The sequence below is a fragment of the Anomalospiza imberbis genome, chromosome 3 (assembly GCF_031753505.1).
Source record: "Anomalospiza imberbis isolate Cuckoo-Finch-1a 21T00152 chromosome 3, ASM3175350v1, whole genome shotgun sequence".
In the NCBI taxonomy this organism is placed as follows: Eukaryota; Metazoa; Chordata; class Aves; order Passeriformes; family Viduidae; genus Anomalospiza; species Anomalospiza imberbis.
In genome coordinates this window covers 85,125,344-85,141,927 of record NC_089683.1, presented here as the reverse complement: position 1 = coordinate 85,141,927, position 16,584 = coordinate 85,125,344, and the positions used below count along the sequence as shown (strand labels likewise).

General features: G+C 40.0%; 1 protein-coding gene across 5 annotated transcripts in view; it reads right to left on the bottom strand.

The window, feature by feature from the left end:
* DAAM2 (dishevelled associated activator of morphogenesis 2) overlaps window positions 1–16,584 on the bottom strand; it is a 208,049-nt gene that overhangs the window by 30,476 nt on the left and 160,989 nt on the right. For 4 of the 5 annotated variants that reach the window (XM_068185504.1, XM_068185503.1, XM_068185506.1 and 1 more), the window contains 3 exons: window positions 10,630–10,737; window positions 7,916–7,948; window positions 4,576–4,682 (listed from right to left, as the gene is read on the bottom strand). In XM_068185504.1, the coding sequence (XP_068041605.1) occupies window positions 4,576–4,682; window positions 7,916–7,948; window positions 10,630–10,737 (248 nt within the window). The remainder of the gene's footprint in view (window positions 1–4,575; window positions 4,683–7,915; window positions 7,949–10,629; window positions 10,738–16,584) is intronic. The other variant, XM_068185507.1, reaches the window with a different exon arrangement.

The window sequence follows — 16,584 nt, the reverse complement described above, 5'->3', positions numbered from 1 at the left end:
TCTCATTAGTGAAGACAATAGTGTTTTATCCTTTGTGGGACAACATCTGGGACATCTTACACCATTATATCAACATGTCGGGGGAAAAAAATCCATCAGTGCATTTTCAGAACATCACTGTGAAAGTATTCTGGCAAATACAGAAAAAAAACCCCAGGCTTTTCTTTTCTTGTTCTCCTTCAGCAAAAGCTTATGAGTAACCAAGCAACATTGTATTCAAATACTCTCAATTACCTTCCAAGAAGGATCTGGAGCTGACTATCTTTCTGAGCCAAGAAGAGTAAAGCAGGACCAAATATGGGAATCCCCAAATTACCATGAGATATTGATGAGGCAGTGGTTCATCTTTTACCACAACCTTCAGGTTCCTAGTTGTGATCTCAGACAGGATGGCACTGACTAACGTGTTCAGTTTGCCTTGGGGTATGGACTTAGCATAGCAGGTAAAGCCATTTATTATGGACCTTTATTTGAAACAAAAAAAATCTCTTCAGGAACCCAGCAGGCACTGGTTACTGCCCAGTGTTTTTCAATACAGCACACTGAGGAACAGGAATGTTGAGTCCAATCAGCTCTTTCTGTATCAGTGTGTCCCCCATGACACATTGACCTGTACCCCACAATATCATACTGCTTCAAATTTACCTTAAAACAAGGGTGAACACTGAATTGTCACATGGCATAAAGGCACACAGGGACTGGGGCAGTGCAAAGCTGGTACACAGAGACTGACTTTGGCTGAATAGCTCGTCCCCTTAACGTCTCAGCTGAAAGAGTTTAAAAGCACTGAGGAGGTATAGTGATGTGAGAAAAATAGTTTATCTCTTTTGTATTCTCATTGGAAATTCTGCCCAAGCCTTTTTTCTTCTCCCTTACTGATGTCTGAATTAACAAAGCCACAAACATTTGATAAACCTGCCTGCTAGTACCGGTCTAATGTCACATTCACATTTAAAACTATTCTTATGTAGTCAGATTCTGCTTTCTGCTACTACTGGTTTTATGACATTTTGCCAGCACACCTATCATTTCCACCCTCTTGAGAAGGTTACTGCCGATTCACTGAGCCACAGAAATAACAAACTCATCACATTATTCAGAAAAACACTGACAGAATTATTTTCTTGGACTTCATGCAAAATAATGTGCATAAAAAAGTTCTGTAAGTATACATTCAGCCTTCTTCCAAGCAAGATGTCTCAAATAACTGAATCTCTCCAGAGCATTTCTCAGGGCAAGACGGTGAACAATACATATCTTGGGCATGTTCTGCAAGAACATTCAAAGAAATGGCACTGCAAAAACAGAGCTGTGAACATATTATCAATTACTTAAAGTAATGGAAGCAGGGAGAAGCCACAGTGGTGAGAGAGGTCAGAGAAATTTCCAGCTGCCAGGTGAAAGCAGGGAAACATGGGCATCTGGAATGATTCTTCCAGACTATACAAGTCTGACAACAGCCTGGAGGAAACTGAAGACATCAGGAAATTAATGAGAGATAGCAGATTTCCAGTGTGACATAAGTAACTGTATGTTTGAAACACCATTAAGAAAGCTAAATTTGAAGCTGGTGGGTACCTGAACTCACTTCAAACAGATGGTTCCATGTCCTGGTTGAACTACAGCCTATTGGAAGTACTGTGAGAGAAACTCATCTTATGCTTTTTTTAAGCCTTTGAAGATGGCCTGTGGAACAGAGCTTTGGTTTAGATCCATCAGACTCTATTAAACAGGGACAACTTAATTCTTCCTCTGCAGGAAAAATAAAAGATGCTACTATTGAGTAGTTGAAATTTTTATGGAAATAAAGATGAGATTGTGGAGGAAGGTTTAAGAATTGTTAGATGTCGGCAAAAATCAACTAGCAATTCAATTTTCATCTCTTTTCAGCCTACCATGTAGCAGTCTCTCTGCAAAAGAAAGCAACAGACATCTATTTCTCACTCTTTATAGGTTTTGGCTTGTTGGATCATATGAAATATGAGCTCTGCCTGACCCCTTCTAACACAGTGTTAGTAAAACAAAAACATTTGAGTAGAGGAGGGAAAGAAAACCCAACCCATGCAGCTATTTTACTTCAAAGGACATGATGGTTTAGTGTAAACAAAGGGGGAATAAACTACAGGGATATATGCATGGTACGAGTCAATTGGAAACAGCTGTTGGCAGATACTGTGGCAACCTGAAATCTGGGGCTGCGGCTGGGTTGCCCAAACTCCTTTTGTTTGTTATCAGTTTTAAATCCCCTCTCACTGCATGTGTGTGCACATTCCCATGCATGTGTATGAGGTGTGCTGCAGGAGCAGCAAGTGTATGGCAGCAATGCAGCACAGCGTAGGGATGATTTGGCTGTGAGTGTCTCTTCTTCAGGGTCTAATCTCAAGGAGGAAGACATGTGGTAATGAAAAAACCTGCAAAGGGGTTATAAAGCCCTTTCAACTATTGTCTGCAGCCATTCCTCCCAATCCCTGTCTTTAATATTAGAACTGTATTTTTTTTGCACAAACTGCAAAAAAAGAGGCAAGAATATAAAGGTGCTATTTCAGTTCCCAAAAATTTTTGCTTTTCTGGTTGCATTTAAAAGGGAAGTTTGGTGAGGAATACCAATCCTGGGCCAACCTGAACAATATTTCTGATTCTGGGTGTAACATTATCTGTTACAAACAGTAAATTATCTAAGCCAGTGGGATAGCCCTGGCCGGTGGTGTTTCCAATTCCACAGCAGCACAGTTAACAGAGCACAGTGCAAACTTGCAGGCTCCATAGGGACACCGCAGTCTCCAAATCTCTATCTTCCATGTGAGACCTGCTAACAATAAGAGCAGGATGTTTCCTAGTGAAGCATCTGACATTCACAAAGCACAGCTTTTCACCTCTGGTTTGAGTCCAGACTAGCAGTTCAAGGTGCACTAACTTCATGGCATGCCTGGAGTGAACACATGACATGTATCTTATAGTGCAAGGTTCATGCTTCAATGTCCTTGTTGCTGGAGACAGCAAAAATAAAGACAAAACACAGAAACTGTCCCCTCTCTCTTTCTGTATGGAGAGGATTCTTCTCAGATAAGATTGCCCAGACTTGCACAGCAGAGGAGGTGAATGTTGAAAAATATCCACTGCTGCTGCCCACATTTGTTTTGGGGACAGAAGATTTTTACAAATAAATATCTAGTGCCATACCAAGTCATGAACCACCTTCTTGGATCCTCATCAGCCCAGCCAACTAAACACATGATGTTGCCACTTCCAGGAAATGTTCCACCTGTTTACAGAGTTAATCTGAACCCCAGACACAATTCAGTAGGTCCATCAAACAGCATGAAAATCCTGGTGCCCTTATGCCTCCCTATCCCTCTAGAGGCCCCAGCCTCAACCAGCTGCCAACACCAGCAAAGACATGTGTTGGCAACTGCTGCAGAGAGAGAGAAATGTAAGCCTTTCCTCTGTGAAGGTTTGGATGGTGGGAGTCCTGCTGACATGCAGGCTAATGCCACATAAGTAGCATAATGATAGCCTCCACAGGTTTCACTAAGCAAGGGAAAGAACTCACTCCATTCCTGGTTGTCTGGCTGCAACCTTGCTTTAACTATTAGCTTGATAGAACAGACAAGTCTCACATCCATATAAACCCATATTTTCTACTGCCCAATGAAACACTTTTGCCACACAGTGCTGCCACAGTTTTGTCAGGTTTTGTCTCCAGCCTTGTTGTCCCCACTCTGGTAGGAAAGGCAACTTTCCCAGTTTGATCAGTGTCTGCACAAATCTGATAGTGACAGACCTCAAACCCAGCACTCAAGTTTGTAGAAAGACACGAAAAAATATAGAGGGCCCTGATGTCACTGCATTTGAATGCATTAGTCATTGCAGGAATATGCAAAGGCAACTCTTAGCTTCAAAAACCTAATTTACAAATAGAATACTTAATTCTTGTTGGAATATTCTGATTTGGAAGGGACCCTCAAGGATCATTGAGTCCAACTCTTTAGTAATTGGCCCATACAAGGATTTAAACCACAACCTTGATGTTATTAGCACCATGCTCTAACCAGCTGAGCTCATCTCAGGGTCTTGAATATGAATGCCTGTGTTTACCACTGTCTTCACCACAAGTCAAAAATGAACATCACACTCAGCTCTGCTGTATTCCAGCATCTGTATTCCAGGGAGATGGTCAGAGCAATATTTAGAAAGAAACCCACAGAACAGAGACAAATGACAGACACAGAACATGGGGGACACATTACTTAGAGCGAAGTGCAAGCACTGCCAAAGAGTTGCTTTCATCTAGAATGAGTACTGATCACTTTCTGATGATGAGTCTTCAGATAGAAGCTGATGCCCACCTGTTTGACACACAAAACATGTATGTGTGTGGATATTTTTATTAAGTGAGATAACACGTATGAGAAACGTGTTTTTATGACACAGTAAGAAAGGTTTATCTGAGGCTCTGCAGGTATTAAACAGCAGGTCTAGTTGGGAAAAGAAACACACCCATTTGTTTAATTTCATCCCCTCTTGCCTCTGCATTGATTATGACACACCCTGTGAGCTAAGGCTTAGCACACTTACTTGGAAAGGAGAATGACACAATTCTGGGCCCTCCGGCCATCAATCACAGAGAGCTCTTTCACCTTTCGTGTGGAGAGGTAAAGGTCTTCTGTTGAGCCCATCTCTTTCTGCATGTATTTCAAAAGGGAGAGAAAACAATCAGTATTATGTTTCTCACTCAAGACTGATTGACTTAGCTCAGTGTAATGAACAAACCCATCCCAACCTAGAAAAATCCACCCACACAATAACAAAAGAAGACAAAGGCAGAAAGCATGGGGGTAGATCCTCTATTACTAGACAAACAGAAATCATTCATTAACATCTATAAGCTCATCTTTGATCCCAAATACTGGACCTGATTCTGACCAATTGGACTCACTCTACCAAGAATTATGTTATGTTAATATGAAAAATGGGTGTGATAGGAGAATCAGGCACATTATGATGAAGCTCACTGGTGTCACAGCATATCCTTCAGCAGATGGCTTCTCCAGGGGTTACACAGCATTCTTGAAAGGCTGCAGCACAAGCAATAAAATCCCTTCTGTTATGTCTTATGGCTGCCATTGGACCTGACCAATCCATATTATATGAGAGATGCAAACATTAGGGCATGATGGCATTTATCTTACTAAATATATTTTACTAAATGGTAAAAATCTACATTTAAACCATCTTCTCTTTTAAAAACTAATTAATACATTTAATCATACAGAAAACAACCTTTGACAAAGTTGTCTATATAACCCCATTGCCATACTCATCACCTGAAAAAAATTGAAAATCCAGTCCAGAACATTTATCATAACACACAGATAAAATATTTGCAAGCTCAGCCTGACCATCCAGTTTTTATTTTCCCAGCTAACTGCTGTAGGAGCCATTTAAAAATGCCTTTTCATGACATCCATACTGTCAGGCCTTGAGATTTTGAGATTTACCAGTATAATAAAGCTTTGAATGCACCCATCAAATAAGCAACATGACTTCTTTTTTAGCATATAACAGCAAGCATGCTGAGTCAGATCAAAAGGTCCATCTACCCCAGCATCATGTCCCTGGGAGTGGCCAATAGCAGATACTCAGGGAAACATGCCAGATCATGGCAAGCACACAGAATGGGTTCTTCCTAGAATTCACTCTTAGGACTCAAGGTTCTGCAACTCAAGGCTTACTTATATCAGCATGACTAATCTCTAAAGAGATTTTGACACCCAAGCATTTGAGAGTTCAGTGTAAATCATAGGTTCATACTGCTAGTTGTCATTTCAGTTCTTGTTACAGTCAGTTACCACAAATCTGTGCTGCTCCTGGATATACAAAGGACTCATGCAGCCACATCCAAAAGTGTTTCAGTGAGCCACTACCAATAGAAAGTGACATTTTTAAGCAGGTACAATGCATCAGCTGAAGACATGCACTTAAAAAATTCTTCTAGATGTGCCCAAAGCATCTAGCTTGGCAGAAATAAAATTGCAATGTTACTCAATATATCGAATTATATTTCCAAAAAAGGCAAAATTGGCATTGGGTAAGTTTATTATTTCTGAGAGAATAAGCAACAATACCAACAAGAGGAGTGCCCCCAGAACAGTCTGGCATGTAGAGATTTGAAAGTTTTCTTAAGTTTTCTCAGTTTGTGGGGAGGAAGACAGGGAAATATGGAGATGTGCAGCTATTGAAAGGAAGAAAGCTACTTGCTGGTCTGTGCTCTTGGTTTAAAAGCTTCACTGCTCCTCACTAGCTAATATTTGCAGACAAGGACACCTGGATAGTGATAACCAGCACCCATCCCAAGGGAAAAAATGTTTCACGCTTTGGCTATGTATGGGAGGTGGGGGTTTAGCCAGCTTTCTTTAAAGCCATCCAGCAGGAATTGATATAATAGTGTCCATGCCATTTCCAATTCCCCAACCCACAGGGTTCAACACAGATGAGTAACTTGAACTATTCAGACATGACCCACTCCCTGGTCTTAAGGGCTAGACTCATCTAAAAATAGATCCCCTTCAACTCATATTGAGGAGAGAGGTATTTATGGCTACTTGGAATCATGTGTAAGCAAAAGCAGATGGAAGTCTCAGGTTTTACCAAAGCCAGATTCCAAGCTTAATTCAAGGAAAACAGATTGCATATGGACTATCCATATTTTCTCAGAAAAAGAGGAGCAAGGAGGCAGTGACGACTAGCTTATGTGAGAGAGCCCAAACCCTGAATGCAAGAACAGTTGGAGTTGGTGTCAACCTGACAGACAAGATGACTAAGTTTTATGCCATCATCCTTCACTGACTTCTCACCTGGGATAACACCATGTTATGTGCTGCAAAGAGTATTTCAGATTTGATATTTTAGTTGCAAATTCAGAACTCAGCTAAAATATCAGTACTGAAATGACTATACATGTGGAATACGTTCATCACCTTGGTGCCTTGCTTCAAATACAATTTGATTTTGATTAGCTGAAGACCTGTACCATGGCAGCACCCTAGCTTCTGGCAATTATCAATACTTCAGAGAACTACGTCTACCATATTGACTTGTTTTGATATGCTGCCATGTTAACCTCCCCCATGTGGCAAAAGTTGTGACTAGACTTCCCAAATACAGTTCCCTGTATGGGTACTTCACTTCTCCAGGGTGAGAACTAATTTCTTCTGAAACCACCAGAGACACTTATGATCATATCTGAACAATCCTTTCCTGATAGCATCACTTTTACCAAAACTGTTGCCAAGAATTTTGTTTGAGAGGTAGCCAGTTTAAAGACATGTGCATAATCCAATATTTCTATCAAAACACGATTTTAATCTTTTGCTGAGCTTTCTGAGGGTTTCAGCTGTTCATTTGAACTCTTCTGCCCCTCAGATGGCATAAATCCTTTTGCCAAAGTGCCCAGTTCTATGCAAAGAAATATTTACTTTATCAGGAAGTCTGTGGCTTAGTAAGCACATCTGAAGACTTCAGTACTCTCCAAAGCAGACAGAACAGAAATAGGAACAGTGGGAAAAAAGGCTCCCTGAGAGACCCTTTTGTTCTCCTCTCAAGAGTATTACTTTGGTTAAGGTAGAGTTCACACTGACATTCTTCTTTGTCCCTGGTCTTTTTTCCTCAGGATCATAAAAAAAGGGACTACAGACACCAGCAGTGAGATATAAGCAAGTGAAAGAACAAGAACTACCTCCTATCACAGAGATAATACAGCAAAAAAAAATTATTTGTATCACCTTCCCCATTAAAAAAGCAGAGTACAAGGGCACATGAAAGAGTAGCATGAGCTGTGACCCCATAATGGCATGGTCCAGGACTTCCCCCTTCACATACATGGCAAGAGGATCAGGAAATAGACAATGATACTCACCTGCTTACAGGAGGAGGGGTTAGTTAGCAGGTCCTATGCAGGCAGCAGTCACAAATAATGAAGAAGGAAACATGCCAAAAATTAGCACAGAGAAAGATACCAAGTTTAACAAGGCAGCTGAATTTAGACACACACTGTTTTCTAAGAGCATATAATGCTTAGCAAGTAATACTGGCCCAGATGGTTCAAAGGTATTTCAGCATTTCTTTGCATATTTTAAATCAGCAGATGTCACAGAACTAAGAGTCCTAGGTCTTTTATGAAAATAATAAATTTGGTCTCCAAGGCATAAATCTTTTAGGTCTTTAAATATTAACTAGGATAATGCTTAAATACCCTTACAAATCCAGTCCAGAGCCTTACTGAAAGAACTGCCAAGGTTATAACTTGAGGGTCAGTTCTCCTGTCCTGATGCACAGGCACAGTTTGTGGGTATTAATAAATATAACAAGCAAAAACTTGTTTCAATGGCACGTAATACCCTTTAACAACTTGTAGCCAAGTATTTTGAAAGCACTCAGTAACAGCCAAAGAGGCAGTACAGCACTTCTGGAAGACAGATTCCAACTATTTCATGACTTAGTCATTACTCCAGGAAAACATCAGCTATACTGAATCAAAAGGTCAATATTACACAGTAAGATTAAAGCCAGGTCAAAAGACAAGTGTAAGAATACTTGGTCCAGCATTCTGTACAGTGGACAATTTTGCTTTCCCTCCTAGCCAACAAAAAGGACACACTGGGCTTGAGAGAGGAGAAGAGACCCTCTGTCATTAACAAAATTAGAAAATAGAAAAACTATTTAATGTAAATGAAACTGGAAAAAGCATGATGGCCATGTTAATAACAGCAAAGAAAGAAATGTATTTATCTCTACTCATTCAACATTTCAGATGCAAAAGAGCGGGGCTTTGCATTGACATTTTTTTTACAGACATTTGGATCAAGTTTAAAAGTCACAAACCCAGAGTAAACACATACTTGGTCAGAGAGGAACTTTTCCATACATAAAGGAGAAAAAAGACTAGATGTGAACTGAAAAAATTCTCATGAATTTTTAATTCAAAAGCAATTTTGGTTGCCTGGTCTCAAAAAAAAAAAAAAAAAGAAAATTAATGAGGACTTGATTATTGGAATCCAGTTCACACTGAAGCAAGTATGGATGAAATAGGAAGTATCATGTAAAGTAACAACAACAAAATACTTAAGGAGAAAAAAAATACTCAAAATAATGTAAAAACCTCAACAAAGGCTGTAAGGGCAGCAAGATGTCTAACTGCACAAGAATACAAGAAGCATACACAAGTATTACTCTAGTTTCTGGAGCCACCGTCATTAAGTATGTTTAATGAGGATGGGAGAGTACTGTTCAGAGACCCACAGAGGCAGGGGTAAGGGTCAGGTTAGTTTATGGCTGAATAGCTCAGGCTGCCTTCCAGTGATTGGTAACATAGTCATAAATAGTATGATTCTAACAGAGACCAGGACAGCTTTGGCTTTGGTTTTTGGGGACAAAAGGAAGCAAGGCTTTGCAAGGTCATTTATAATGAGGAAGCTGCAAGGTTTGCACGTGAAACATTGGAACAGAAGCTCTTGGGACAGTGTCTAAATCCAATCTCTTAAGGGCACCGAAGTTTTGTGTCTTTTTCTTCCCTTCTGGGAACTAAGATATTGTTTCAAGGAATGTGATTTACAGAAAGAGAAAGGGACCAACTGAAACAGCATCAGCTATTTGCAGAAGCAGAATGAGAAATGAAATCTCATCATGCAACAGTTAACATCACATTCTTCACAGCTTATCCATGTGGCTGTGAACTCAATAAGAAGAGTTATTGATTATTTTTATTGGATTAGATAGAAAAATAAAAGAGATAAGGAGAAGATGGAAAATCCAAAGACAAGGGGTTGGATTGTTAATTTTAAGGTACTGAGTCAGTTAATGAAGTAGTTATTTTCACTGTAAGGAATAATCATAAAGGTTGTATATGGCAGTTGGGTCTGTCTCTTTTCCTAAAACTTCAGAGTTATGATCCAGTTCTGCAGCATACAAAACACTGAAAATACTCCAAAAGCAAAGGAAAGCTGGGGGAGTTCAAGGAGTGAAAGTACAACCTGCCTGCTGCTAAATCTCATTCAGTGGAGATAGAAAGACTGAAAGTGACTTGCTTTCCAAGAAAAAGAGGAGGGAAAATAGACATTCTAATAAATGGTCACTTTTAAAGTATGCTGTTTGTTCTATAATCTGTAATTCAGACCGTTTCTGTCACCTAGCCAATTCAGGCAGTTGGCTGTTTAAGAAAAAATAGACAAAATGAAAGACAGCTAATACAGACACCTTGCTCTGTACTCAGGGAACTACAGCCTTTTTTCTCTGGATGAATGGGAGAAACAGGAAGTTTGATATGCAAATATAAATGTAAAGCTCTGCAGCTTTTGGAAGTCAGTGGCCAATGACATTAACTAGAGCATTACCTGTTGGTAGGTGCTGTCTCTGAGAGCTGCCTGTGAGTATGAAGTATGTCTGTATCAGAAGTTTAGACCCTGCCCCATGTGTCCATCCCAACTTATTTTTGTCTTCAGATTTTTTGAAAAGTGGCAGAGCATCAAGTGATGCAGCCTGACTGCAGGTGGGCAAGGGCTCAGACCACTGTTAAGTATTAATTTCTCCTCCAGAAATTCAAGACAGAAAAGTTATGGAAGAGTTCATTCCTACCTGGTGCCTCTGATATGCGGAGAACATATTTTCAAAATCTTCTAGATCCAGCACCTTGAATGCCTTTAAATCATCAATCTCATTCCAGATTGTGCCATGGATCCTCTCCTAAAAGGAAAGGACATATTTTAACTGGATAGCAAAAGTATTTAGCTAAGACCATCCAATCCCATTTGGATAGATCATTCTCTTCTACTCACAGATCACATTGCTAACTACTACTACTGTTGTCATTTTAGAGGACACACTTTGTTTCAAGAGTCAAAGGAGAAAAAAATATTGTTTCATTTTGGGGTGTTTTATTTTTTTAGTTTTTTTTTTTTTGGTTGTTGTTTGTTTGTTTGGGTTTTCTTATTTGTTTTTAAAATACTATTTTGTAGTTTTCATCACAGCAAGCCTCTAATGAAAAGACACATTCCAAGACTAGCAGACCACATCTCAAGCATTATCCATGATCCCACAGCATATTTCCTTTCAAGAGTGGCCATCTGTCTAACACAACATCTGTGGTCATGCTGAAAGTAGTGTTACCATCAAGAGGAAAAAGCTTCGGAAAAGCACTGATGCATGACAAACCCCAGACACATCTTCCCTTTTGCAAATTTATCCAGATCCTTTTGTAAAGCCTAAAGGGTGTGTGGTTTTCATTATGTCTGCCTGTGAAAGTAACTTAAATTATTAATTTTACTTTTAAGCTTTTGAGTCTTTGAAGTCTAATTGTTTCCTATTACATGAACTCCCTTGTCTACAAGAGGTCTTTGTCAAGCCAGATAGACAAACTATACCCAGATCCCTGAAACAGTATCATTTGCGGTAACTGGAAATGTTCACAAGCCTTATGATGAAACATTATCCTGAATGCCACAAATCCTAGCTTTTTGGCAGATAATTAGCAGGGAGGGAGACAGGCACAGACTTCAGCTCCTATTTGCTGTCCACCAAACCCAGAACAAACAGGCTTCTGTAGTACACGAATTAACTAATCAGCAATCACCCTAGCAATCACCAAGTGAAGGTCTTGGGTCTCCTGCTGACATTCTCACTACAGATATCCCTTCTGGCAGAGGACACAAAGATCAAACTACCTTCTCCTTCCTGCTGACTCTTAAGGTGCATCTTGTGTGGGACAAGCTTTGGGTGCTCTTCACACCACTAACACCACTATTCTTAGTTCATTTAGTTTACGACATGTATATTTATTGTACTTTATTGACTGCAAAAATAATGAAAATGCTGATTAAATGAAAAAGAAATGGACAAAATGACTTGTAAGAAAAGACCTAAGCAAATCCCAGGAGATGAAGAGCCAGAACACTGATGCAGAGAAAGCCAGGGACCACAAGCAATAGCGATGAAACCCTCACACAAGTTCCAGCTCTGAAGTATCTGACTTGTACCTACACAGCAAAGTGCGTTAGCACTTCATTATCAGAACTAATTAGGAATAGGCTCTACTTCCCATTCAGAGTCATCAAAAGGAATGAGGGGAAATGTGCTAAGCCGCAAGGCTCAAGGAGCAAGGAAAAAAAAAAAACTGAGGAGGATAAAATGAAGGGGAAATAAAAGTGTGAAGTGTTCTGGAGGAAATTCCTGGCAGGGCAGACCCCGTGGAGGAAAACCAACACCCTTTTTCCAGAGACAGCCTGTGAGTGCCTGAGGATAAGGAGGGGTGTCTGCAGTGCTATTCACAGTGACTGCATATCCTAGATGTGAGCAGCACCCATCCCTAAGTAGGCTCACCAATATCATTGTATCATCCTTTGCAATCAGTGTGGCTCTCCTTTCCATAGTAGGAAGAACATGTGACTGTAACACAGCATACAAGTCTGGGAGGCTCATCTGAGCCAAAGCAATAGGAGACAAATTCTTTTTATAATTTTCTTTTTATCCTAGCCCTGAACTCCACTGCCAATCTTAGCCAGAGAAGCATCCAGGCAGAGTGATCATTCTCATTCAATTTCCAGGCTGGCTTTGTAAAGCATGAATTATAAATCCTGAGGGATGTATTTGAACAGCAGAACAATTCTCTGAGTGCCTCACTGTTTCAGACTGTCCAATCAAACATTGAAATGGCAGCATATTTCTTGACAGGAGTCCTCAGAGTCATCACTGGGATAGAGCCCTGAGCATGCCAAAAAGCTGTATGCTGTGTTTGGCAGAGGCTGGATGTGACTCAAGACAGGTACTCATGAGTCTTGCCCATCTACCTGTCCAGCTGCAAAAATCTCATGGGAGTGAGGTTTCCTCACTAATGGCAAGAACAGTGATAACTTCCTACAGAACAGTCTAGTCTGAATGAACTGCAAAGGTGCCAAATCAGGAAGTTCTGGGACTCAGAAGAGGACTGCAGAGAGTAGTTCCCCCCCTACTTTCCCAGGAAAACAACCGAGTGAAAATTATTCCAACTTCAATTCAGATTCATTTCAAAAGCCAGGCTGAATCTGGTCCTGTACAGGATGGTTTGTATGCTACTTGTAGCAGAAAGACAAATTCCAAAGCAGCACCCATTGCAATGGTGTACACAAACAGAACTTTGACCAAAGAAATCCCATTTTAGGGCTAATGCAGTCAAAGAAAAATCAAGGCAGGGAGAGGTATAAACAGCCTCACACTTGCAATGGGCCTGTCCCTTCTATTTCTTCTTCTGTCCTTGAAAATTTTCATGTTTCTGCCAGATAACTTCCTGGACTGAACTCTTGATACACAGTTTACACAGTTATGGATTAACTGGCTGATAGTTCCTTGTCATCAGCCAGAGAAGACAGAGCATTTTAAGAGAAACAGACTTGCATAATGTGGTTGCTATGATAAATGATTCCCTCAACACCATAAAAATATTTATGTTCCCTAAAAAACAATTTTAAAATAAATTCTTCATTCCTTCTTTTGTTGTTTTTTCTTCTCTGTCCCTAGAAAGAAAAAAAAAAAGAAACTAAAAAAAAGAGTAGTAATTTTATCTGTAATGCTTTTCTCTCCATCTTCATTTATTTGCTTATTCATTCATTTATTCATTCTACAAATCTTCCAAGATCTGTGGTTCCTGTGCTTTGGAAAATTTTGGCCCACTTGGTAAAGCAAACCCCGTGAACTGTACTTCCAAGCATCCTCTAATGAAATGGTGACACATACCAGGTCAGGAAACATCTTATAAGAACAAGTATTGACAACGCATTTGCTCCATCAAGCTGAATTTTTGGTATGTTGCATTTAACAATTCACTCGCTGTAGCAGTTGCATCATTCTACCTTTATAGTGAATCCCAGTTTGCTGAGGAACATAACATTAGAAAATGACAGCATTTCATGGCTCTGCAATTCATATCAAGCTGTCCTTTGCTACATCTAAAGGATGATTTTATTCACCCTGATAGATAAATAATGATATTCTGGAAGGCATCAAAGTCCATCATGCCTCAGTAACTTCACAGCATGAGTGAAAACCTACAGTACTTTTGTTTGACCTGCAGGTTCAGAGAAACCACAGAAATGATGAGTGTTCTGTGAATACTGGAGCAGGCAATTCTGCCTATTAGCAGGTTAATATTTGTAGAATATTAACCAGAAAAGGGGAAGCAACTTAAAATTTTAATTTAGAATTCCATTATGAATCTGAAAAGTGATATGAACAAAGCACATTTTCCAAACTTTTCTCTTATTATTAGATCATTTCTTCAGTGTGAGAAAAATCCACTTCAAGCAAAAACTGTATTTTTTTTCCTGTTTTTTAATCAAGATAGCTATTTTATTTCATTGTAGGCCTAGGCACCACTATAGCTATTATGAGTAGTTTCACAATGAAATTTTGGAGAACTCTTTCCATTAACTTCGAATCTCTAGAAGCAGTCCATCATTTTATGTCATAAACCTCAGTCTGCTTTTAGGAAAAAAAGTCCCAGAAATCAGAATCATTGACAACATTATAGAAATTTTTTTAAAAAAAATTAGTGTCAAAATGAACATTTTCTGTTTATGTGATTGATTTGGGAGATTGGGTTTGGTGGTTTTGATTTGTTTTTCTGTGTGTGTGTCTTGAGCTTTTTCAAAAACTCCTATATGGAATATAGAACAAATACCTTTCTTATGAAACTATTCCAGTCAGGTCTATTTAGGGCTGGCTAAAGAAAGCCTCTCTCTGACATCACTGATGAGAGTCATTACCAGGACACTTGATAAGAAGCTGCTTTTCCAGCCGTGAGATAAGAAGCAGAGCAGTTGAAGGCTGACTTAATTTATTCTGGGAGCTTCATATCAATATGTTTATATTTTACAAATTGGTAACTATTAATCCATACTTTCAATTTTCTTGAAACTAGTCCATTGCTTGGATTTACTCTAAATGTTTGGTCCCTGATTGACCTTTAGCATTGTGTAAAACTCAGAGTGAGAGAGCATTGCTGCCCAGAAGCAAAGTAAGGAATCCTTCCAGGATATTGCAATATCTTTTTCTTAAAAACAGTGATCCTTGGCACCAGCACTAGTGTAGTACTGTATGAATGGAATTCACAAACAATGCTACAGTGTTGTATGAATGGAGCTGTGGTGTGGAAGGGCTTCATCAGAACTCAGCCCATCCAGGCATCTAAATGTCTTTGCCACTGGTCATTAGCTTACATCAAAACTAACACAAAGTCCTTAATTCTCAATGGAAATTAGCAGGCTGTTGGAATTTCCTTGTTAGAAGCACAAATCCTTTCCAGTCAAACCTTTTTTTGTGGTGCCCATGGGAACTGTGGACAATCTGTCATTGTCAACTGCTAAGAGCCTGACTATATTTGATATTTCTCCTAACACCCAACAGCTCAGTTCTCTTCTCCCAAGACAAAATCAGCATTGGAAAAAAATAAAAGGTGTCATATGAATTGCGCTGGAGAACAGCCTTGATTCCATTACTGAGAAAGTATGTTGCAGATAAATCCCTCTCAGCCAGCCTTGTTCACGCTCCTGTTGGCCTCTGTTGGCTTTCCCTCACTCCCTCGAGGCAGGCTGCATAGACAGAGAGGAGTTTGTTCTCCTGTGGGCTGCCTCAGTCATCTTCACACTTACCTGAAAAATCTCCTGAGAGAGATTCTGTACTAATTGCTTAGAGAAAGGTGGTCTAAACAGTATGCAGAGATAACTAAGAGCTGAATATTTGACCTACTTGCAGCCCTAACTTTATGTACAGATGTTTCCAGTACTGTGTTCCCTCACATTGCTGTGTTTCATGTATTGTTCCTCAAAATGTTTTTGTGGGGAAAAGTTGTATTCTTGTGAACTGGAAGTTAAACCCTACCACAAACCACAAAAATACTGTGCACACTTACAAGCCTCCGTTTCCCAGGCTCAAAAACTTGAGATGTGCTGCTCCCAGACAGTGTGCTTGTTTTGAGTCCTCACTCATTCCTGTCTGGCTACTCTGACAGCTCATTTCAGGAGAACACCACAGAAGTGTAGCAAAGGTAACAAAAGGCATAACAAGATCCATCCAACCTACTCATGATTTTGTGCTCAGAGGATTCATATCCATGTGAATAGAAAGATACCGAAGCAGGAAATCTAGGATAACTGAGGAAGATGACCAAAACACATCACCTTCTCCAGCAGTCAGTGAAATTGAATAATTCCATAACAAAGTGCAACCCACGTAACAACATGAGCCACCTGTATTGACACCACAACCTCTGCCATTTTGCAGAAACCATACCTGTTGTATTGTGTTTTTATATCTTTGTAACAGTTCTGTAATGGTTTGCCCCTTCACCCCCCATTTTTCCCCAATGGTTCCACCCTGAGGTCTCCCGCCCCTCCTCCAATGCCACCCCTCCCTGGTGCCTTGTCCATCATGCAGCTCCTAATCCAACCCGCCCAAAATCTTCCACCTTGGGCAACGAGTGAGTGGACAAAGGTCAGGGGTCCCTCCCTTAACCTTCCTCCATTGGCTTGTGTTTCTGTCTGTCCTCCTGCCTTCCACTCCCCC